The 20,729-nt window shown below is 53.4% G+C and overlaps 8 protein-coding genes across 8 annotated transcripts; 4 read left to right on the top strand and 4 right to left on the bottom strand.

Annotated features, from left to right (window-relative positions):
- Positions 1 to 811: 811 nt before the first annotated feature.
- Positions 812 to 1,480, top strand: CCOS01_14140 (uncharacterized protein; the record flags this gene model as incomplete). Its single annotated transcript, XM_060462284.1, has 1 exon — positions 812 to 1,480. One exon carries the CDS (start codon positions 812 to 814, stop codon positions 1,478 to 1,480), a length of 669 nt encoding a protein of 222 aa, XP_060307380.1.
- Positions 1,481 to 2,771: 1,291 nt separating this feature from the next.
- On the top strand, positions 2,772 to 2,978 carry CCOS01_14141 (uncharacterized protein; the record flags this gene model as incomplete). The annotated part of the gene is made up of 1 exon (XM_060462285.1): positions 2,772 to 2,978. One exon carries the CDS (start codon positions 2,772 to 2,774, stop codon positions 2,976 to 2,978), a length of 207 nt encoding a protein of 68 aa, XP_060307381.1.
- A 592-nt stretch (positions 2,979 to 3,570) lies between these two features.
- CCOS01_14142 (LsmAD domain-containing protein) lies at positions 3,571 to 6,679 on the bottom strand (the record flags this gene model as incomplete). Its single annotated transcript, XM_060462286.1, has 4 exons — positions 3,571 to 3,788; positions 3,842 to 6,063; positions 6,124 to 6,502; positions 6,589 to 6,679. 4 exons carry the CDS (start codon positions 6,677 to 6,679, stop codon positions 3,571 to 3,573), a joined length of 2,910 nt encoding a protein of 969 aa, XP_060307382.1.
- Positions 6,680 to 9,206: 2,527 nt separating this feature from the next.
- CCOS01_14143 (peptidase M16 inactive domain-containing protein) lies at positions 9,207 to 10,770 on the bottom strand (the record flags this gene model as incomplete). The annotated part of the gene is made up of 4 exons (XM_060462287.1): positions 9,207 to 9,302; positions 9,364 to 10,202; positions 10,259 to 10,433; positions 10,510 to 10,770. 4 exons carry the CDS (start codon positions 10,768 to 10,770, stop codon positions 9,207 to 9,209), a joined length of 1,371 nt encoding a protein of 456 aa, XP_060307383.1.
- A 786-nt stretch (positions 10,771 to 11,556) lies between these two features.
- On the top strand, positions 11,557 to 13,755 carry CCOS01_14144 (RNA polymerase III subunit RPC82; the record flags this gene model as incomplete). The annotated part of the gene is made up of 4 exons (XM_060462288.1): positions 11,557 to 11,565; positions 11,625 to 11,687; positions 11,794 to 12,543; positions 12,604 to 13,755. The coding sequence occupies 4 exons, from the start codon at positions 11,557 to 11,559 to the stop codon at positions 13,753 to 13,755; spliced, it is 1,974 nt and encodes a 657-aa protein (XP_060307384.1).
- A 676-nt stretch (positions 13,756 to 14,431) lies between these two features.
- Positions 14,432 to 15,789, top strand: CCOS01_14145 (uncharacterized protein; the record flags this gene model as incomplete). Its single annotated transcript, XM_060462289.1, has 7 exons — positions 14,432 to 14,495; positions 14,554 to 14,591; positions 14,658 to 14,699; positions 14,793 to 15,040; positions 15,127 to 15,304; positions 15,374 to 15,628; positions 15,703 to 15,789. The coding sequence occupies 7 exons, from the start codon at positions 14,432 to 14,434 to the stop codon at positions 15,787 to 15,789; spliced, it is 912 nt and encodes a 303-aa protein (XP_060307385.1).
- Positions 15,790 to 16,228: 439 nt separating this feature from the next.
- Positions 16,229 to 17,819, bottom strand: CCOS01_14146 (lysyl oxidase-like protein 2/3/4; the record flags this gene model as incomplete). Its single annotated transcript, XM_060462290.1, has 4 exons — positions 16,229 to 16,796; positions 16,850 to 17,473; positions 17,521 to 17,716; positions 17,762 to 17,819. The coding sequence occupies 4 exons, from the start codon at positions 17,817 to 17,819 to the stop codon at positions 16,229 to 16,231; spliced, it is 1,446 nt and encodes a 481-aa protein (XP_060307386.1).
- Positions 17,820 to 18,260: 441 nt separating this feature from the next.
- CCOS01_14147 (uncharacterized protein) lies at positions 18,261 to 20,294 on the bottom strand (the record flags this gene model as incomplete). The annotated part of the gene is made up of 5 exons (XM_060462291.1): positions 18,261 to 19,307; positions 19,379 to 19,704; positions 19,774 to 20,077; positions 20,153 to 20,178; positions 20,249 to 20,294. The coding sequence occupies 5 exons, from the start codon at positions 20,292 to 20,294 to the stop codon at positions 18,261 to 18,263; spliced, it is 1,749 nt and encodes a 582-aa protein (XP_060307387.1).
- Between the last annotated feature and the right edge of the window lie 435 nt (positions 20,295 to 20,729).

Raw genomic sequence — 20,729 nt, forward strand, 5'->3', positions numbered from 1 at the left:
AAACGTCCAAACAATGAGGCTGGTCGGGAGTTGAATAATACCGGCGAATACGTGACCGTTGAAGATTTAGAAGTGGCAGGAAAGGAAGGAACGGCAATGAGGCTACGAGTTCTCCACGTGTAAATGGGGACGAAAGTAGGCCAAGTTGGGCTGAGTCTTGTAGCAGTCAAGAGCGTGGATGACGCAACAACGCTGGACGAGGTTGAGCAACAGAAAAGAGAAATTTGTAGAGATAGGCGTGAGAAAGGGGAAAAAAGAAGGTTCCCAAGAACTCGGATCGAGCTGCTACGAATGAAGTCAGGTGAAGATGAAATAAGAGGGCTGAAGAAAGGCGGGAGGCCGTCACGGGCTCTTTATTGTCGAACAAACCACACCACTCCGCCGGCGCATCAGTATCTTGGCAAAGGAAAGGGTGCGAACAAGAGGGGGAGAGCCGCTTCGCTTCCAATGCTTGCCAGGGTCGAAAGGCCTGCTCTCTCACTCTCTGACTTCTCGTCCAGTTGCAGTCCAGAACCTGGATCCTGATCCATGAAAGTGAGGTAGCCATGCGGCCTGGCTAGCGGTCGCGGGGTGTGCCTCTCTCGCGCCGCAAGTCAACCCCTGCCCTGGGCGCATGCACCCTTCTTTTCTTCATCGTCATCCAGCAGGTCTACATCGAGATACCTCGGATGCCCATGTTGGATGCCTCCAACCAACGAGTATAGCTACTTAGGAAGTGTTGGATATGCCAACCTGCAACTCGGATACTAGTGGAAAGCAGAAACCGAAGGGGAACCCTTGAGATATCCCTTCAACGTAGTGTAGGTCCAGCATGGACGGCGTGTGGTTGATATCCTCCCTTTTCGTCTCCCTCTGGATTCTTCCTCGCAATGGCCCAAGGTCCTGGCGCAACTCTCGGCTCCTCCGTCCGTCCCCTTCCTTCCTGTCCAACAACGGCTCCATCCTGAAGAAAAACTCGATAAAGAAGAAATCCCCGAGTTGCGCGCCCCAAAGGAGCAGCAGCAGGATTCCTGTCCTGTGCCCCTTGCACCCTTGCTCAACCCGCCTGCTGCCGCCTTGCGGGTCCCTCACGAACCCCCCCGGTCTGGTCTCGCGGAAAGCGTTACAACTTCAGAGTCACTCCCTCCCATTTGGCCGAACAGATCGAGGCATGGCAAGGGTAGGGTACCAAGTCACACCGCACCTCATCGCATGTTCTCGGTGCGATGCGGGTATGTCGGCGAAGGGTACCTGTAAGTTGGCCCTCCTCCTCACCGCGGAGCCACTCTTGAGCGACAAGAAGCGCGTTTATCTTGTCTCTGATGCGCGGATGAAGTGGCCGAAACTGTGGAGAGAGAGAGTGAGTGAGAGAGGTGTGTGGGACGTGGTCCAAAAAAGGTGGGATGAACAGACCCTGGACCGTCCAAAAAGAGACAAAGTGCTGATCCAGGCATGTCATTGGCCCAGGGACGGATGCGCGAATGGCAGGCCACAGCGGTAGCTGTAGCTGCGCGGTAAAGATGTGAAGCGCAAGGGCCGCAAATCGAACCTTGGCTGAGCCGCTGTGCCTCTGAGCTGCTTCCATGTTCGCGAAGTACCTACCATCATACTAGGTACCATGCCAGCATATTTGAACCTGGAGGGGAAAGCCATCCAGACCGCGTCCAATCAACCATCCTGCGTGCCTAACTGCCGCTTCAGTGCTCGGCTCACTGATTGGCGTTGTCCGTTTACAATATTTACAATCACCTACCTAGGTAGGCGGGCTACCGCCTTGCCAGCTTGCCTTGCCTTCCAGCTCAAGGACAAACACTACAAGACAAGATACATCCCAAGGTGAGCCATGAGAGAATAGGAACAAGACGTCTTTCGGCAACTTGAGCCCGAGATAATCAACGCAGCTGGGTAGTTCTTATGGTCCTTCAATGTCGAACCGCGCAAAAGTGCCCCAGTTACAGTCGTAACCTCACCTTCGCCGGTGTCCGGTGATATCTGTGGAGCGCAAAAACCGCCCACGGAAAGCAAAGTCGTCGATCCCCAAAGAAAGGCCCAGGCCGCCCAGGTCCACACGGCTTCATTCCAGCCAGTGTTCGGTGATGCGCGGTGTGCCTCCCGTGCCTCCCCCGCCCTCAGCGCCTCCTCAGCCATCCCCGGGAACCGACTGTGACGTGACTTGGCAGACTTGGAGAAGAAGAAAAAGTAGAAACTTTTCAAACGTCCAAACTACCCCATGCTCGATCGGGCAAAGGCCCAAAAGGAGGGTGAACAAAAGAAGAAAGCAGGGGGTTCTCGAAACATGCGACACGCGCCGTCAAATGGCATGCATCCTACAACCGCCACGAATGAGAATGGAATGTTTCCTGCCATTCCCTGAGGTACCTTAGGTACCTCAATCCTCATACAGCCGCCAGTCGAAAATGCATACCTCCCGCACATGCTAAGTTCTAACAATGGATCCTGCACTGCATCAAGAGGCGCCGTAGGTTGTCACCCTTTCTAAAAATCTCCCCACGATGATACCTCAAGCTCTTTAATTATCCACCCTCAACCTCACGACTATATTCAATCCCCCCATCATCAATAAAACAACCCAGCCAAGTATGACCAGACCCTTCTCACGTCATGTCATTCTCCATCTCTCCCCGTTCTGTCCAGAAATAATAGTCTATCAAAATCTGGGAACAAACGTGAACTGCTAGCCCTGTTACCCATGATCAAGGTTTCATCCCGACCTCACATAATCATGTTCCAATTCCACAACTGCTCTTCTTACCTGCTAAAGTAGTTGTGTCATGGTGCCGAATATGCCGTCCCCGAGATATTCCAACAAGACTAGGGTTTTCTGGTCTTCTTCTCCCTTTTCTCATGGCCACTCGTGCATCTCTGCTTTGTTTGTCCTTGATCCAAAAGCATTACACAACACTGCAAAGACGGGCATGATTGACTGCCAGAGAAACCCCCAGAACTCATCTTGTCCAATCGGGTGCAATTCACTTTGACCTTTTGAAGTAATATTTTGTCATTTGGAGCCACCTATTGATAGATGGCTTTTTGGCCTACACTGTTCAACTCCTATGCTTTTCTTTCTCGTCACTAGCTCTACCTAGCTACCGCGACACACCCGGCCTTCACATGTGCGTTTGGATCATGACTGACGTCCTCACATCCCCCTTGATCCTCTGCCGTGATCCGCTTGTGAGGCATGACAGTCCCGCTCCTTCAGGCATCATCGCAGTAGACCCCTGCGTCATCTGAACCCTTTGGACTGTCTTCTCCAACCACAAGCTGACCTATACGTGACTTTCCAGTCCAGCAAACGCACTACATACAGCAAGTCCGACCCTGTCCTCCAGCTCGGTGACTGACTTCCCCCGAATGCTAGCCCCCTCGGAGATATCTCCCCGACAGCCGCTCCAGAGGTTTCCATGGACTGCTTTATGTATTTGCTGGCACATCCAAGTTGGCAGCATCCATCCCAAGCTTCGCGGATCAAGTGGTTATTCACCAACGCTAAAGGGGCCTAGATACTGAGATGTGTTGGAATAATTCTCCATGGCGTTATCGGTATGCCTCGGTGGTATCGTCGAGCTCTCATTTGGCTTCTTCGGTAGCTCCAGGAGCGTGTCCAGGACCGTTCGCAGGTGCTGAGGGAACCTGTTGAGGACCCTGGTGCTGCCCATGGTTGTTGTACGGCTTGCCTCCATAATTGTTGCTTCCACTGCGGTGCTGCGCACCGTATTGATGCATCTGAGAGGGACTCGTTCCAAAGTGTTGAGGTCCGGGACTATTGTACCCACGCACATTGCCAACTAAGCCGACGTGTTAGCAGTTTATTGATAGCGACCGCCGGGTACCATCTTACCCTGACCGCCGGGTTGCTGCGGAGTGTACGCAGGCTGCTGGTACTGCACGTTGGGGCTCATGCCATATACCGGTTGACCTTGCTGCGAGCCTTGATGAACCATCATCGGCGCTGACGGGCGTCCTGGGCTAGGATAGCCGTTGGCTCCCGGAATCGGCTGGGGCGGCGCGCCATTCGGAGGCATGAACTGGTGGTTGCCAGCATACATTGGCATTTGGCCGGGTGCCGGCACCATGCCCTGGGGGTTGATAAATTGAGGCATCATAGGTGCTCCCATGGGACCACCAGGCTGCTGCGGCACGTATTGATGGTTTTGGGAGAAGTTCCGGTAACCACCCATCTGAGGTGTAGCCGGTCCACCGTAGGGCTGCATCATAGGCTGGTTGTAGGGCACCTGACCCGCCGAGGTCATCGCTGGCGTGTTGTAAGTGATGGGGACCTGTGCCATACGCGGCGAAGCGAAGGACTGGGCCGAGTTGGAGTGCATCATCCGATGGTCATCCATATTCTGGTACGGTGTATGGGGTACATGTCCATGTTGATTTTGTATAGGCATGGGTGGCATGTGTGGTGACTGACGCGGGCCCATACCGTGCGCAGGTTGCTGCAGATGAAAGGGAAGTTGATGCTGGTGAGCCACGCTGGGCACAACGTGAGTGTGGTTCGGTGTGGCAATTGACGACACAGCAAATGACTGCCGCTCCAAAAACTCCTTGGAAGTCATGAGCATCGTGGAATCCGACTTCTCGTTGTCCGAAGGTTGTCTCCAGGTAGGCGGGGTGTCGTATGAGGGTCTCAGACCGTCGTTGTCGTCCCAGTTCCGACCCTGAGGCGGCGTGAATGTCTTGACGTGTGCCAAGATGTAACACTTCTTCACATCAACTGCCTTCGTCTTCCGACGAATCAACTGTCCAGCTGATGCCGGGGTCGAAGCTGTCTCTGGGGCGTTGTTGGCAGCAGCAGAGCGAGGACTGGAACCCGCGCTGGGGTGTCCGTTCGGGTTGAAGGACGTCGCAAAGGGGTTCGGTCTGAACTCATGGCTGTTGGGGTTTAACTTCCCGCCAAGGTGACTCGGGACACCGCCTGCACGCCGGAAAGCCTCAGTGTTGTTCGCTGGGCCGGTTGGCGGCATCCGCATGTCAGGGCCACCAGGATGCTGGTTGGGAGGCGCCGACATCTTCTGCTGCTCCACGTGACGCAGGCGCTGAGCCAAGGGCTGGCGGTTCTGTTGCGCCATGTGTTGGCCAGATCTATCGTTCCTGTACGTTTGGGCGTGATACTGGGGGCTGGCGTAAGACTGGCGAGCGTTGGGATGACGGTTCGGCACATTGGAGGGAGAAATAGTATTAGCTGGCGCCGGACGAGTAGCATTCCTTGTCTCAACGGCGGCTTGAGCAGCCGGGGCATCAGCAGGTGGCTTTGCTGCACCCTCCTTTGATGAAGCGTCCTTGCCCTTCAGAGTAGGTGTCGTCTTGGTACGAGCAACATCTTCCGCGTTCTGGAGAGCCTTTGCCTGGATTTCCTTCTGTTTATCGGGGTCCTTGGCGATAATGGAAATCAGGTCAGTAGGAACTGGAGTCGACAGCTTGAAGGTATCGGCGAATTTCTTCAGTTCAGTCAACTTGACTTCCTTGTCGGCCTTAGCCTTGCTGCTCCGAACTTTTTCAGCATTCTGCCGCTGCTGGCTGGCAAACGTTCTGAACGACTTCAAGAGGTCTCTTTCGACCGTCGAAGTAGCACTGGGAGCTCCTGGAGTGCCTTCTATGACCTGAGGAGAGATCGTTCGGCTTGTAGCTGCAGAGGGACGAGCTTGGGTAGCCGACTTCTCAGCAGCCTTGGCGTCGCCGGGCTTTGCGGCGACGGTCTGCTTCGTCTCTGCAGGCTTCGTCTCTGCAGGCTTCGTCTCAGCCGGCTTGGTCGGCTCCTGCTTCGGGGCAGTCTTTGTAGCGGGGGCAGCAGGCTTGGGATCAGCGGCTTTCGGCGCCTCAGCACCTTGGGTAGCACTGCCCTTGTTGACGAGCTGGCTCAAAAGCTTGGCATCTTCGGGCTTCACTGTGGTCTGCTTCTTTGCGGGGGCTCTCAGTTGCGACGAGATGATCGCGGGGTCAATCGGGGCGCCAACGACAGTCGCATTCGAAGCGGGTGCTCGCTTGGCAGGAGGCGTGTACTTGTTTTCGCGGCTCGACAGAGGAGGGAAGTCCTGACGGCGGACTCCGCTGTATCTGAAAATGGGTGTTAACTTTGGCTGCTTCAAGATGAAGACATCAAGTAGAGAGCCTTACTTGTCTTCCTCATCCCCGCCCTTGTCGTCACCACCGCCAGTGACATAATCCATGACGCGCTCCTCCGCAACGTGCGCCGTGGTGGCCAAGCTTCGCTCGATCTCGCGAGCCTTGCGCTCGGCAGCAGCCATGCGATCACGGTACTGCGGGTGGCTTTTGTCAATGGTTGTTGTGTAGATGTTCTCATCGTAGTCGGTCTTGAGGCCGAAGAGCCGCTCATTCTCGGCAAATTGGTCCCAAGCTCCTCCACTGCCAGATGGCTTCTCCAAGCTGCCATCGATGCCATCATTGGAGTCGGGGACCCATGGCTGGAGGGTTCGCTCGGTGCCGGGTCTGTTGTTGGAAATAGCGGTATCGGTTCTGAACCCAGATCGAGCGCCTGCGGTACAATTAGCCTTATATTTTTTGCAGTGGTCAGGGTTAAAAAAATAGGCATGCCGTTTTGGCCCTTGCCGTCAGCCTTACCACCCATGGCCGAATCCCTCTTATTGTAGGACATATTGTTGGACTTGTTTCCGTTGTTGATTTCGCTCTGAGGTTTCTTAGGGGCGACCATCTTGCAGCCGTGGGCTGTCGAGGTAGTACAGGTAGGGTTCTTTCGACAGCAGTGCCACCTTGGCTACCAATAACCTCCAGTCCCCTACTAGGAAGAAGTCAGCCAATGTTTTGGTTATTATTTTTGTGTACCAGAGCGGAGTGGTCCGGGTCAGAATTTCGAGACGCAATCGAGAATGAAGATACAAATCGACTTCAGGCGGTACGCTGATGGTCGGAGGTCTCTCCGCTGAGGTAAAGAGTCTGTGAATCAGTGGTACTACACACCTTGCGACGGGAATCGGAGGATATATCGGTTCGTTGGGTTCGAGAATCGAGCAGTCGTCGTTGACCCTTGATCGTCGAGATGTTCAGACAGTGAGGCCGCAGCGGGCCCGACAGTTCTGAGCAGATTCACCTGCAGTAACGACAATGTTGGCCACGATTAGCTTCCTAGGGTCCAACGGCGGGGGGGAGAGAAGCAGTGTGAAGGACAGATAGCTTCAAGTCGCAGCTTGACGTGTGGTTGGCGACGACGATCAAAGCAGCCAAGAGGGAACAAGGGGAGGTGTGATGCAGTGGGAAAAGGCAGCGCAAAGGAAGAAAGAGAGAAGGTGGTGTTGCTACCTATGTCCAAGGCGTAGGGCTGAAGGACGATGCGAAGATTGGGAAGGAGGATGATGGCTAAGTGTCTCACCTGGTCGAGAGGTTCTGCGAAGAGGGCTGAATAGGCCCAGCAAAAAGGGGAGAGAAACGAAAGTCTCCCCCAGATATGGTCCTTATCGAGAAGGAACTGCTCAATTTGCGTCGCAATTGGGCAACTCCGAGCGGAGGGTTGAGGGGGGGAAGAAGCAGGCACAAGAGACCGGCGTCGATCGTGGGCATAAAAAGGGCGAGGACGTGGAGGGAGTTGGGATTGGGTGTGGAGGTTGAGGTGAGGTGAGGTGAGGCTTTGTTTTCCCTCCACCGGTGTTCAGCAGCAACTGGCACCAGCAGTCCCCTACTGGGTACTGGACCTGTCCGGGTGCTGGGCGTTGTGTGGGATTGGGGGATGCTTAACTTGGGGTACCTTCCTTCGCCCGTGGGCCCTGCCCTCTGGTGTGATGTGCTTCGTACCCTGCGCCTTGCACTTTGGACGGGGGCTAGCGAGGAAAAAAGGCGTGGTGTGGGTGTGGGTGCGGGTACGGATAGTGTTCCCGGGGGATGGCTAGAGATGAGTGGCCCCTGGATCGTTTTAAGCCCCTCGAACCAATCCACCACCATCAGCGCGGTTTATTAAAGGCACGAGACATCTCCTTAGGCTGCCTCATGTCGTCCTATACTGCACATACACACACTCCTGAGCTAAGGTCTGAGGTTGCTCTTCCAATTTTGGGTGTTCGCACTCGCACAATTACCTCATTCTTGTTCCATTGCTGCAGCCCCCAACTTCTCACCTGAGCTGCTCTCGAAAGCAAGTAGGTAAGGTAGGGTAGGTATGGATGGACCGTCTGGTTGTCTGGCTGCTCTGCCTTAACATGAGGTACCCAAAACAGGTACCTTGTCGCCCAATGATACCTTACCTTACCTCACCGAGGGGCCGTGCTCTGTGTTGTCCCCTCACCACCATGTCCATGCAGTGTTTCGAGCAACTCTCTGTCAACATTTGGTGTAGTTTATCATTGCACCTTGTTGCCTCATTCTTTCCTCCCATTAGCTATATGCTTAGCCAAAACTGCCATTGTGATCTTTAAATGCTTCCACAGAGTATCGACCTCTTCCAAGCTACGGTGGTACACCAACTGCAAGTCCATCTTCCTTAGGCAATACGCTCTTGAAGTTGCGCAGTCTTGCCAGTGCACCTAGGTGGAAATGGAAGTCTTCTGGCGAATGCACCCACAGCCAATAAGCTTTTGGTCAGGCCCCAACACCAATGGGCTGTGTCCATGTAGCCTTCGTTGGTCCTCTGGCACCCCAAGACCCCTGATGAACCGGTGGTTGTTGTAACCTTCTTGGACGAAGAAACACTATGTGCCATCCTAAGTAGTACTATGTGGCAATGTGCACTCGTTGTAGGGTACATACAGAGCCTCCGTCTTATCTATATCATGTCAATCTCTAAAGGTCAGCCGCGGAGAAGCCAACTGTCAGACCACATGAGAAGGGAAAAGGTAGGTACTACCGTGTCAACCAACAGACTGGTGCGTTTGTAGAGACACATTTCTGTCATCTAGCCGGCGGATTAGACATCGCGCATCTGGAGACTATCTTCGGCCCCTTCATGTTCCTGTGAGCGGTCCCTCTACCCTCCACTTGAGAAACGTTGAGAGACACCGATATCTCTACAGGCTGGTCATTAGAGCAGACAGCAATAGCGTATGATTCTAAGCACAACATGGGACAGTATATGAACAAAACAATTTCATACGTGGGAATTAGGCAAGCTAGGCAGACACAAGAAAATTCTACTACATATGTTCACAAAGGATACATTTCCCCATTCTACCGCAAATGCTTGACTGTTGATACACGGTTCATTCGGCCGCTATAAGACAGGGCTAAATCCCCATTTATACCCGGAGGCCAAGCTCCTCAGCGTACGGCAGAGCGAACAGGTCACCCACTGCCGCAACACTGGCCTTACCCTCCAGGATCGTCTTTGTCGCCTGTGATATGATGGTCAGCGCCTTGTTCTTGAAGATGTATTAGAAATCTCAGTTGACTAACCGCCTTGAGCTTCTCAGCCGTAACAGACTCGATAGACTTGATAGCCTCGGTGGCGTCAACGGCCTTGCCGCTGTGGACGAGGCTGGATCCAGCAAGGAGGATGCTACCGCTGCGCTTCTCGGAAGCTTCAAGGGCATCGAACTTGGCCTTAGCAATAGCCTTGGTCAGGTCCTCCTTGCTGACGGTACCCTCGGCGATGCTCTTCAGAGCCTTAGCGGTCTCCTGGGCAGCACCACGGACAGCAGAGGCTGAGCCAGCGAGCTGGATAGTCAGGAGGCCAGCGTCAGAGTAGGACAGGTTGACGGTTGAGGTGGACAAGCCCGGAACAACACCAACAGCCTTGTTGATCAAGCTGAAGCCAGTGGACCACTTGATGTTGGACTTGCCGCCCAGCAGAGCCGCAAGTACGGCAAGCTCAGGAGAAGCCTGGCCAGTCGTGGCACCGGGGAAAGCGATAACATAGGCGTTTCCAGAGGGGCTGTAGGTACGCTGCTCACCACCAAAGTACTTGGTGGCGGCGGTGTTCAGGGCCAGCTTGCCGGAGGAGGCAGAGGGAACTGACTTGAAGAACTGCTCAGCCCACTTGCTGACGTTCGCGGCAGAGGCACCATCGGCGACAAGGGCGATGTTGGACTTGGCGAAGGCGGCCTGGGCGAAGTCGGAAACGGCGTACTCGCTGAGGTAGGGCTGGATAGGGATCGAGGGCGTCAGGTTGGAGGGAGAGCCGAGGCCGGAGTGGAAAGCAACGGAGTGGGCGGAGTCAAGGGCAAGAGCGGCAGCGCTGGTGCCAGACTGCTTCAAGCGGAGAACAGGCTGGACCTCCTCGTGGAACTCGTGGGCTAGATAAACGGTCAACCAACCATGCCACAATCTCACATGTGTTTGCGAGTCTCACTGGTGTACTTGGTCTGGGAGACGACCTCGGCGAGGAGTTCCGTGAAGTAGGGAAGGTCATCGCGGAAAAAGCTGGCCTCGAGGACGAGGGCTTCGCGGGTGTGGTATGCGGTCAATTGGCTGCCGAGGAGTTCAGACTCGCGAACGATACGCAGACCAGAGCGTTTTGTCGTGTTCTACTCGTTGAAAATCATGTCAGCGCAATGTCTACATAGAAAACATTCCAAGGGTTGGGAACAGGTCGCATCGTACCTTGAAGGCGAAGGACTCGAGGCCAGCGGCCAAACCGGGAAGAGGCTGGTATCTCGTACCGGCCTTTGCCACGATGGCCAACTTGGTCGTAGGGCCCTGGGAGTCTCTGGCAGCAACCTTGACACCACCAACGTCGGCGGTCTCAAAGGCGCCGGAGCCAGCAGCAGCGCTGGCGAACCGGCGACCCGAGATTGTGCGAGCACAGCTCGAGTTGCGGAGGGTCTGCTGCGCAGCCCTCGTGAGGGACGGTCTAGAGATCATTGCGATGATGCGGTTGCCGACAATTGGCAGATCCAGTTTCGTGACGCTCGATTCGTCGGAGCTTCAACAAGAAAGTGCCTCGTTCACATCCCGACCAATTTTCGATCCATCGAACGAGGTTAGCTACGGGTCACTCGTACCGTCACGTGATGAAAAACTGCCTTATCCCCGAACCTCCAATGAAAGCCCGTCTGATTACCTGGCACAGGGGCCGAACACTCCACTCTGCTTCCTCCATCGCCCGTAGTTTACCTTAGGTAATCAAAGTGATGAGTCGCAGAATCCGTGAATCCCAGGTTTCCGACATTACCTAGGTTGTGAGGCTGGTGTCAAGCCACAAGCCACATGCCATGGTAAGCACCCGCCATCCCAAGAAGGCCTCAATTGACGTCTCAATTTCGGGCTCCATTCGAGCGTCGCAGATCCATTCTTACCTAAGTTTTTGGCACTGCACCTCAGAGGTTCTAGCCACGCCTTCCATCCACCTGAAGCTTCAGCCTCCATGACTCTGTCGGTGACTCGGCGCTTTCCATCGACTTTGTCCCCCACCCCGCCTTAGGTGGCCCGCCGCTCAGAAAAAAAGTTCCCATACTTTTATTTCAGTCCCTCCACCACTTGAAGACCGCGACCCTCACTACGACAAAATCATTCGTGGCCAAGTGCTTTGTTCAATACCCAGCACACGGCACTGTATTATCTCAATGACTTCTCGGTAGCTTGTGTGGCAGCTCTAGGGATATTGAGAGGATCTCTAGAGTCAATTGATTCCTGAATCCAAGCTTCGCCATGTTGGTGGTAGGTTTCGCATCGCGCTGATCAAGCTGAAGTCATAATCCCTCTAACTCCTCCACCAGACCAAGCATGGCGCTGAGCTATGCGCTCACCTCGTCAACGATATATGCGGCGAGCTACCTGCAGTAAGTGTTAAACACTATCCCCATGTCTCACACGGCGCAACATCATCGCACACTCTACACATTATGTACTCTCAACTGATCATGCTAACAAATGCTCGTCTTCCAGCGAATCCTGGCTGTGCTATTCAGCAAGGGCAGATCTACCATTGCTCAACTAATCCAAACCACTGGTCTTACTCCGCGGCAGCTGCGCCATGGCCTAGCCCTCCTCGTTCAGCAAAGCCTTATTTACCACGAGTCCGACTCCAATAACAAGATCGGCACGTATGAAGCGAATCCCGATGGATGTTACAATATTATCCGCGCTGGGAAAATAATCGAGATGGTTGGCACCGAATTCGGCCCCGCGGAACAGGAGATTGTACAAACTATTATGCAGCTCGGCCACGCTAGGGTATCGGATCTCTTACAGGCTTTCGAGGGGAGGAACGAGACAGGTCTTAATGGCGACCATGCGACGAATGGCCATGTCAATGGCAACGGCTCTAAGACAAAGGTCAACGGGCATGGGCCGTCGCATGCGGCTCAGGAGCTCCACGCTGTCTTGAATCGGCTAATTGTGGCGGAAATTGTTGATCAGGTCGGGCCCAAGACGTTCAGAAACCCTGAAGACGTTTACCGCGAAATCGAAGAGGAGGTCACCAAAACGGCCCCTGGCGAGCGAGCGACAGCACGGAACAAAGAGCTCATGCAAACAGAAGTTTCAAAGAGACTCCGAGAGGCACGCGACGAGAGCAAAAAGTTAAAGCGACAAGTCGGACGAGGTAACATGTTTTCGACCAAGCGGAGGAAGCTTGCCAATGGCAAAGGAGCAAGAGAATCCGCAGACTGGGATGAGGATGTACCTGAGATCGACGTGAGTCTTCATCTGCACGAAATACTCTCTTCCTCTTCCCTGGCTAATCACAAAGTTTAGTCGCACATTGTTCTCAGGGTCAACACCGAGAAGTGTCTCGTTGAGCTGCGAAACCAGAAGCTAGCCCAGTACGCAGCCGATGCTTTTGGAGAAGTCACCGGCCTTGTATACCACACGGCTCTACGGCTGTTGACGCAACAGGTGTCCCGCTGTCAGTTGGATCCGAGAATCGACTCTGATAACGACGCAGACGGTCCAGGCTCAAGCACACGCCAAGTCACTGTGACCAGTCTGGAAATACTCGAAAACCTTGATGAATCCGTTGACGTCTCTCATGGAGTTGGAAAGGCTTCTGCAGATCAGATTGACGTTCGCAGTGCTGAGAAGGTTAGAGCCACGCCAGGCCAGCCTATGTACGATTCCGACGACTCTGATTATGAACTTCCGATGGCTCCGAGGGCTTCTGCTCGTCCCAACATGAACGGCGCAGCAGATTCGGGCGGTTCCGAAGACGAGGGGCCACGGACAGCTTCTGGATCCCGCGAGGTCAGATTCGAAGATGGGCCCATATCCGGCGCTAGCCGTATCGATAAAATGAGGCAGCATTTGCTACTACTATCTGAAAGCCGGCAAGGATTTCTGCGGCACTGTGGCAGTCAAGGCCGAGGGCAGTGGACCGTCGATTTCAAGCCATTAATCGAGGGTTTCAAACAGACAGAGGTGGATGCCGTCATCGAGCAGTCATTCGGTCGGCATGGACTGCGTTTGACTCGCATTATGCGAGAGAAGGGCAAGCTGGACGAGAAGATGCTCCCGTCTCTCGCTCTCATGAAGAAAGGAGAAGTTCAGGGCAAAATGCTTGCCATGCAGATGGCCGGCTTCGTTGATGTTCAGGAGGTTCCCAGAGATGCCAGTCGAACAGCGACGCGAACAATGTTCTTCTGGTTCTTTGACATTGAAAGGACCGAGGCGCAGCTGGTTGATGACTACTACAAAGCAATGCTCCGATGCCTTCAAAACCTGGAAGTGCATCGCTACCGAGAACGCAACATTCTGTCATTCGTCGAGAGAAGGGACGTAAAGGGCAAGGAGGAAGAGGTCATGACTGCAGAACACTACAACAAGTACAGCAAGTATCTGGAGTTGCAGAGCAAACTTCTGGCTCATGTCATGAGACTGGACGAACTAGTGGGAGTCTTCAGAGACTACTAGATTGAGGCATAGAACCGTACACTACGCCTCAGGTGCCACCATCATCGGCATATGCAATGAGCTATTGAGCGGGTGGCTCCAAATTGGGGAGGGCAAAAGGATGATAGATACCCAAAATCAAAAGGAAGCGCAGTTTTTTCCAGGAACGGCGTCTCAGCATTATATACAGGCTTCCCTAGCTGAAATGGGGGTGCGACTCTACATTTCGTCCAAGCGGAACATTTTGTTCTGACAACATGATATGGTTTCGAGTGAGAATTTACGTTCAGTAGGTCGCGGTCAAGTGAATCCATATCTATAGACCGAGCCGCAATCCAGTCCGATCGGTCGAGAACGGTCTGAGCTAGCGTACCGGTCGGTAGATGGAAGCTGCTTCGGCGCGGCGAACCAATCCCTGCCGTGCTAGGCTCCACTTCCCGGTGCTCGGCGGTCCAGGGGGGCCTGTCCCTGCAGGGTCAGCAAAAGTTAAGCTGCGAGTTCGGTCCAAAGTGGTTGAGTAAAAATTTCCCAGCTGTCGACTCCAAAACTTTGAATCACCCTCCTCTTTTGAGCTCCTGATATCCGTGCCCCCACGACCTGACGACAGTCCGAACCTCTGGAACCCGCCTTTCTTTGCTCTTGTTCAATTGGATTTCTATAGTTTCCCCTTCGCACTTTATCGCAGATTCCTATCAAGATGTCTCCGACTGCTGGTACTGGACGGGAGAAGGAGTCGAACACCGCGCGACTTCTGGGCTCCGGTATGCTCCCTCTTTTTTGCGCCCGCGCATGAAAGCCCGGCGCGCTGACGTTTTGCAGGCTCGGCTGGTATCGCTGAATTGGCCGTCTTCCACCCCGTGAGTTCCACGAAGAGCTACGATTAGTTGAAGAGCTGTGGGACGAGAAGCTAATAAGAAGCTCAGGTCGACACCATCGCGAAGCGCTTGATGAGCAACCAGACCAAGGTACGCCGGACCGAGCTCCACCCCCTCCCTTTCCTGCCTCCCGCAAGCAAAGCTCCAACGACATGGGAAAGCTGACACGTTTTCGCATTTAAGATCTCCGGCGTCGAGCAGCTCAACAAGGTCATCTTCAAGGACACCGCCAACGCGACAGCGGGCCGCAAGTTCGTTTCGCTCTTCCCCGGTCTGGGATACGCCGCCGGCTACAAGGTCCTCCAGAGAATATACAAGTATGGCGGCCAGCCCATCGCCAGGGACTTATTGGCCAAGAACTATGGCGAGGACTTTGAGCGCGCCTTCGGCAAGAAGACTGGCAAGGCTATCATGCACTCCACCGCCGGCAGGTGAGTAAATTCTCTCAGTCGCAAAGCTCGGAGACCGAGAACCTGTGGGGACAGACTCGCATTTCTGACGCACGACTTCATCACAGTTTGATCGGTATCGGAGAGATCGTCCTCCTTCCCCTCGACGTCCTCAAGATCAAGAGACAGACAAACCCCGAGGCCTTCCGCGGCCGTGGTGTTTTCAGAATCGTCGCCGACGAGGGCTTCGGCCTGTACAGAGGTTGGGGTTGGACCGCCGCCCGTAACGCTCCTGGTTCTTTCGCTGTAGGCGCATTCTAATCTCAATTTCGGGTCTATGACAGTGACTAACCTGTGTTTCCTTCCTATCGACAGCTCTTCGGTGGTTCCGCCTTCACAAAGGAGTACCTTTTCAAGCTCGAGGACTACAACAAGGCCTCGTGGTTCCAGAACTTCATCGCCTCCATCGCCGGCGCCTCCGCCTCCCTCCTCGTCTCCGCTCCCCTCGACGTCATCAAGACCCGTATCCAGAACCGCAACTTTGAGAACCCCGAGAGTGGTTTTAGAATCATCTCCAACATGATGAAGAACGAGGGTGCCACCGCATTCTTCAAGGGCCTGGTTCCCAAGGTAAGACTACTCAGCAGCTCCCCTTCAACTCCTTCCTCTATCGACCACCTGCTGACATTCGATTTTCCTTTTAGCTCCTCATGACTGGACCCAAGCTGGTCTTCTCATTCTGGCTTGCACAGACCCTCATTCCCGCCTTCGATGGCATGATTAAGAAATAAACGAAGAAGAAGAAAAGGAGCCTAGATGTTCACAACAAAAAGAAAACAAGCAACGGCGTTGGATGGGTAGAACGTGGAGTCTCGGAGCTGAGCCCGATAGATCGTTGGACATGACGAAGACTCGACGAAAGGGTATAGACAAAGATGAGAGAGCGAGGCCTAGCAGCTACCCGAAAAGAAGGTTGGCTTGCGGCCCGGTTAATGTACAACAAAGTAGGGTTCATCTTGATGAGAAAAATCGCCTCTGTTATTAATAAAGATACATATCAAAGACAATGCCTCTATCGGGAAACATCAAGGCTCTTGGTCCTTGGGGATGTGACTTTTAAACCTGTAGAAACCCGCACCCTGGTATTTGAAGCTGTCTGTGGGTGCTCCATTGCTAGGCAAATTTCAACTTGAGGATCGATATAACACACTCAATCGGTAAACATAGGCTCTACAGCTTAGCAATGGCATTATCTCCCGCAAGCAACACCTCAATTTCCCGTCCTACGGTAGTCCCTCTCTCAATTGCCCCGTCAATGAACCCTCGCCATCCATCGGCCCAATCGGCGCTCGCGAAGTGAACCCTTCCCTCTGGTCTTTGGAGCTCCTTAAGCCACTTGCTCATTGAATTAGGTCCCCAGCAACTCCAAGTCCCTTTGGCAAGGCCGTCGTTGGCCCAATCGTGGGTGAGGTAAGCTGTTACCTCAGCTTCAGGTCTGATGTTATTTCGAAAAGTCGTGATCATCTCAGTAGACGCCTTCGTGTCGATATGACGCGCGCCATAGCCAAACCCGATGCAAAAGTTGCCAGAGTCTGCTTGGTCAGTGGTGCCGTTGTGGTCTGAGAATGCAAAACACCAAGGTGAGGTCCCATATCCATTCGCCATGGAGAACCATCCCGGTTCAGGCTTCGCAAGCCGGAAATGAACCTTGCTTCCCTTATTGATGTGACCTGCCCGAACGGCTTCCAGTCTGAGTGGTGAGAGCGGGGGGGAGAAGGACACGTCTGACAGACAGTTCCTTGGGCATATTCTTAGCATCTTAGGAATTCGAGTTGAAGAGGAAGCACTCACAGGGGAATAGTTGAGATACAATACTGGGCCTCGAACCGACGTCCATTCTTCGTAGACACCACAACAGTCGATCCCTGCTGCTCTACCTTCTCAACCACGGCGTTTAACACCACATGTCCGCGGTAGTCATCCAGAATCGCTCGGGCCAGCGAAGTCATCCCGCCTCCACCGAGCTTGTACATCCCAGCAAGCTCAAACGTTCCGGCCATAGAGTGGCCTCCCAGAGCATACCACCGCAGAACTTCAGTGAAACCGCACTCGCTGCCGGGGGCCGCGCCAAAAGAACTGATCATGGCGTCGAAGAGGTCCTTGTCGCGTTGGCTAACGTCGAGTTGATCCAGACGGTCTTTGGCGGAGAGATGATCGTACTTTGTCCAGAGCGCAGGAAGGCGGAATGGGTCGTGGGGATAAGGCATCAACTTGCGGCTGGACAGACCGTCGATGGAGAAAAACGCATCCGCGACATTTTGGACGGCTATGTTGGTGGCAAGAGTATCGACCAGCGCAGGCCTCGAATCTTGTGGTGTGTAGAGTGTGTGTTCCACGGCAGCTGTGCCTGAAGACGTCTTCAGGTTGGATTGTAGGCCGTATCGATGGATTTCTGTAAAGACGTGGGGTTGGTGCCTGTTTGTCCTCTAGTTAGTCGGTCTGCATCATTTGCTTGGTGACAACTTGAAAAGACTTTCCAGTGTACCCATGTCCCGCCCATCTCAAAGTCCTCTCCTAGCGCATTGGCTGTCCAAGTCCTTCCTCCTATGCGATCTCGGCCTTCCAAGAGAAGAACTCGAGTGCTAGAGTCACGGCTAAGGTTGCGCGCGGCAATGAGACCGGCGAAGCCGCTTCCGATTACAATTACGTCGTATGTTTCTGTGATGGAAGATTCCAGGGTAGATTTGATCACTGCCTTTGTACTTAGACCGATCGTCTCCCCGGATGGAGTCCAGAGGTAGCCGTCTCGAGTTGAAGGCATGGTGTGAAAGGAGAACGACGGGTTGTAGAGCGGATGATAACCTATGACGATGTCCAATGAGTAATTACTAGAGCAAGCTGATGAAAACAAGATGGTCCAAAGCCTGAAGCCGACTGGAAAGGCAGAGTCTATTTATGCCCATGTCCACCACTCCCGTCTCTGCTATCGCCGTTGTCGACTACATCGTGGCGGGTGGGGACACATATTTCCTAATTAGGACAAAAAGTGCGAGGTGCGCTAATACATCCTGAAGCGTGTGAACGGATGGCATTCAACTGCCGAGACCTCCAAACTCGCTGATAACGCTGGTTCTTCTTTGAGTCTTTATTCTTGAATGCTTTTCTACTTACTCCGCCTCTGCTGATACCAATGCCTGGTAAAGTCTGCGGGTTGTCATGTGTAAGTCTGGGCTGAAGTACCTCTGCCATGCTTGTTATACCTTTACCCTAACATTGTCTCTAGCCCCCTTTCTTCCATTACATCGATCCAATGATGATTTTGACTCTTTGGTATGAGATCACCAGAGCAATCTGCAGCGTCTAAGTTATCCAAGCGCGCCCAAACTTCCTCCAAGATGAGCAACCCATGCCTCACGGGCTTCAGTCGAATCAACTGGTAAAGCCAACGGGTGCGTATTTTTACAAAATCTCTCCACCTTGCGACCTCTTTCGAACTGCCCAGAAACTCAATACCTTCACCGGCAATATTCTCTCTCGAAACTAGACCGAGAACGCTCCCGGCGATGATGAGCGGTAAAAGCTGCGTCGAGACGGTGCCAGATGTGACGGGTATCCCTTCCATGATCCAGAGTATTCTCAAAGCAAGATTGCAAACTCTTTCTACCGGCCGGTTCTTCTCCTGCTCGTCATCATTCAGCCCGGCGTCGTGGTTCTGAACGACATGTGTGCCCACTACTTCGGGAAATGCCCTACTTAACTCGAGTAGAGCCGCCAGCCGGTAACATCGCTCCATGGCGATGAGGTGACCCGGAGGCGTAAACACATCCCCGATATCCGTGACTGAGCTCACAGTCGGCGCTTCAAGTGCCGAAATGCTCTGTATCAAGACCGTGGCTTGTCGTAAGAGATCCGAGTAGTAGGATGTATCCTGGGTAATGCCGTCACTCCTTTGGAACATGCCCGATGAGCTACGCCGCAGAGCTCTCAGTCTCCTCACCAGCGCCGCCGTTTTAGCGAGGTAGATAAACGTGGCTGTTCCGACACCTGTCCAGGGACATGGGTACCTTTTGAGAGAACATGGGAGGTGGCAGAAGACGTCTAGATAGGATAGGGCATCTGTGTCTTGGTCCACGATGAAGGAGGTCATGGCTTCCCAGTACACCATGGATGAGATCACAAAGTCTTGCGTCGCGCCCATTACTCTTCTGTCGTTGGTGGTGTTGAGATGGCTGGATGACATCCAAGCCTTGAAGAGTTCCCTCGATCCGTGGAGATGCACTAACCCCGTGGAAGATACGTCGTGCCAGGCCTATTTGTAAACTCATCAATCATAGACCACAGGAGAATTTGAATGAAGCTAAGAGAGCGTTGAGAACATACCGATGTCATTCCTAGTAAGATAGTCCCCAGCAGCACATCATCTTGAATATTAGATCCAACAAATCTCCCTACTGTTGATTCATGGCGGATGGACACTTCAAGCCCGTCGATAGGGGGTGGCGTGGGTAGCTGCCCAGCTAAGTATGAGATGGCCTTGGTCTGGAGTTCCAATGGAACAGCAATCTTTGACTCTTCGTTTTGGTACAGGTGTGCGGCGGACATGCTCAACACGCAGTAGAGCAGCAGCGGAGACTGATTGAATAGCCTGGGCACTTCCGAGCGGAATGGATTGTGCAAGGAATCGAACGAGGAAAGAACATGGCAGACTGTAGAAAAGTAATAGTGCAAGAGTGCTGATACCTCTCCCGAACAGTCCTGAAACGGCCTGATGGTACCTATGCTCTTCAACGTGCCTGACACCAAGACAGTATCGAATTCCCTGGTCTCAATGGGACGGGGTACATCTTCAAGATGTGTAGGTGCCAGCAATGTCGGATTCTCCGGCAACACTGGGAGTCTCTGGTCACGTTCAGCCAGTCTGGAAGTCTTTCCTCTGCAAACATTGGCCGTGTTGCGGTCAGAGACCGCCGTCTTCTCATATTTGGTAGACCATTTCACAGGTCTCTTGTATCCGGGGCATTCGGTCCCAATCTTGATACATCTCTGGCAGCTCGGCTCTTGCTCGTCGCACTTGACGCGCTTTTGGTTTGCACTCCGTTGTTAGGTTTGAGTCTCAAAGCTTTCGATAGAAATGCCAGCTCATAACAGACTCACCCGTCGCTTACACACGAGGCAACCACCTTGATTAGAAGCCGGGTGTTAGTCAAGGGGCCGACCACAGTAGATATAAGAGGTGCGGGTGTTACCCACTTCGAGACTTTTCCTTCTTATTCCGAACGGGCTGGTTCATCGTCATTGAAATAACAGAGATCTAAAATCGAACTTTATTGAGAATTGTTTCATCCAATCCTGAAGTATGGTGGTTGTCGGTTTGGTGTTATCGGGTTCCCCGCTCTCTCGGAACTTGTACGGAACGGCTCGGTGTTGTGGCGCGGAACCGGCTCCGACTAAGATAAGGGAGATAAAGAGCATTTGCCATCTCAATGATGAGATTTTCGTACAACTTAAAGAGCTGCATGGTTTCGGAGAATCGCGTGTCTCAAAAGGAGGCACTACGTAAATGTAAGATTGAAGAGAGGTGGACTCGATTATGTGGACCTCCCGTGCCTGATGTTGGTATGAGGGTTGAGGGATTGGAGGGAAAGTTGAGGCAAATGTCTTGCTTCCTACTTAAACACTGAGATCGCTGTGTCTAGTTGTCATTCGTTTCCTTTCCAATGGGGCTATTCGT

Source organism: Colletotrichum costaricense (genome assembly GCF_030867565.1).
Source record: "Colletotrichum costaricense strain IMI 309622 chromosome Unknown Scaffold_19.1, whole genome shotgun sequence".
In the NCBI taxonomy this organism is placed as follows: domain Eukaryota; kingdom Fungi; phylum Ascomycota; class Sordariomycetes; order Glomerellales; family Glomerellaceae; genus Colletotrichum; species Colletotrichum costaricense.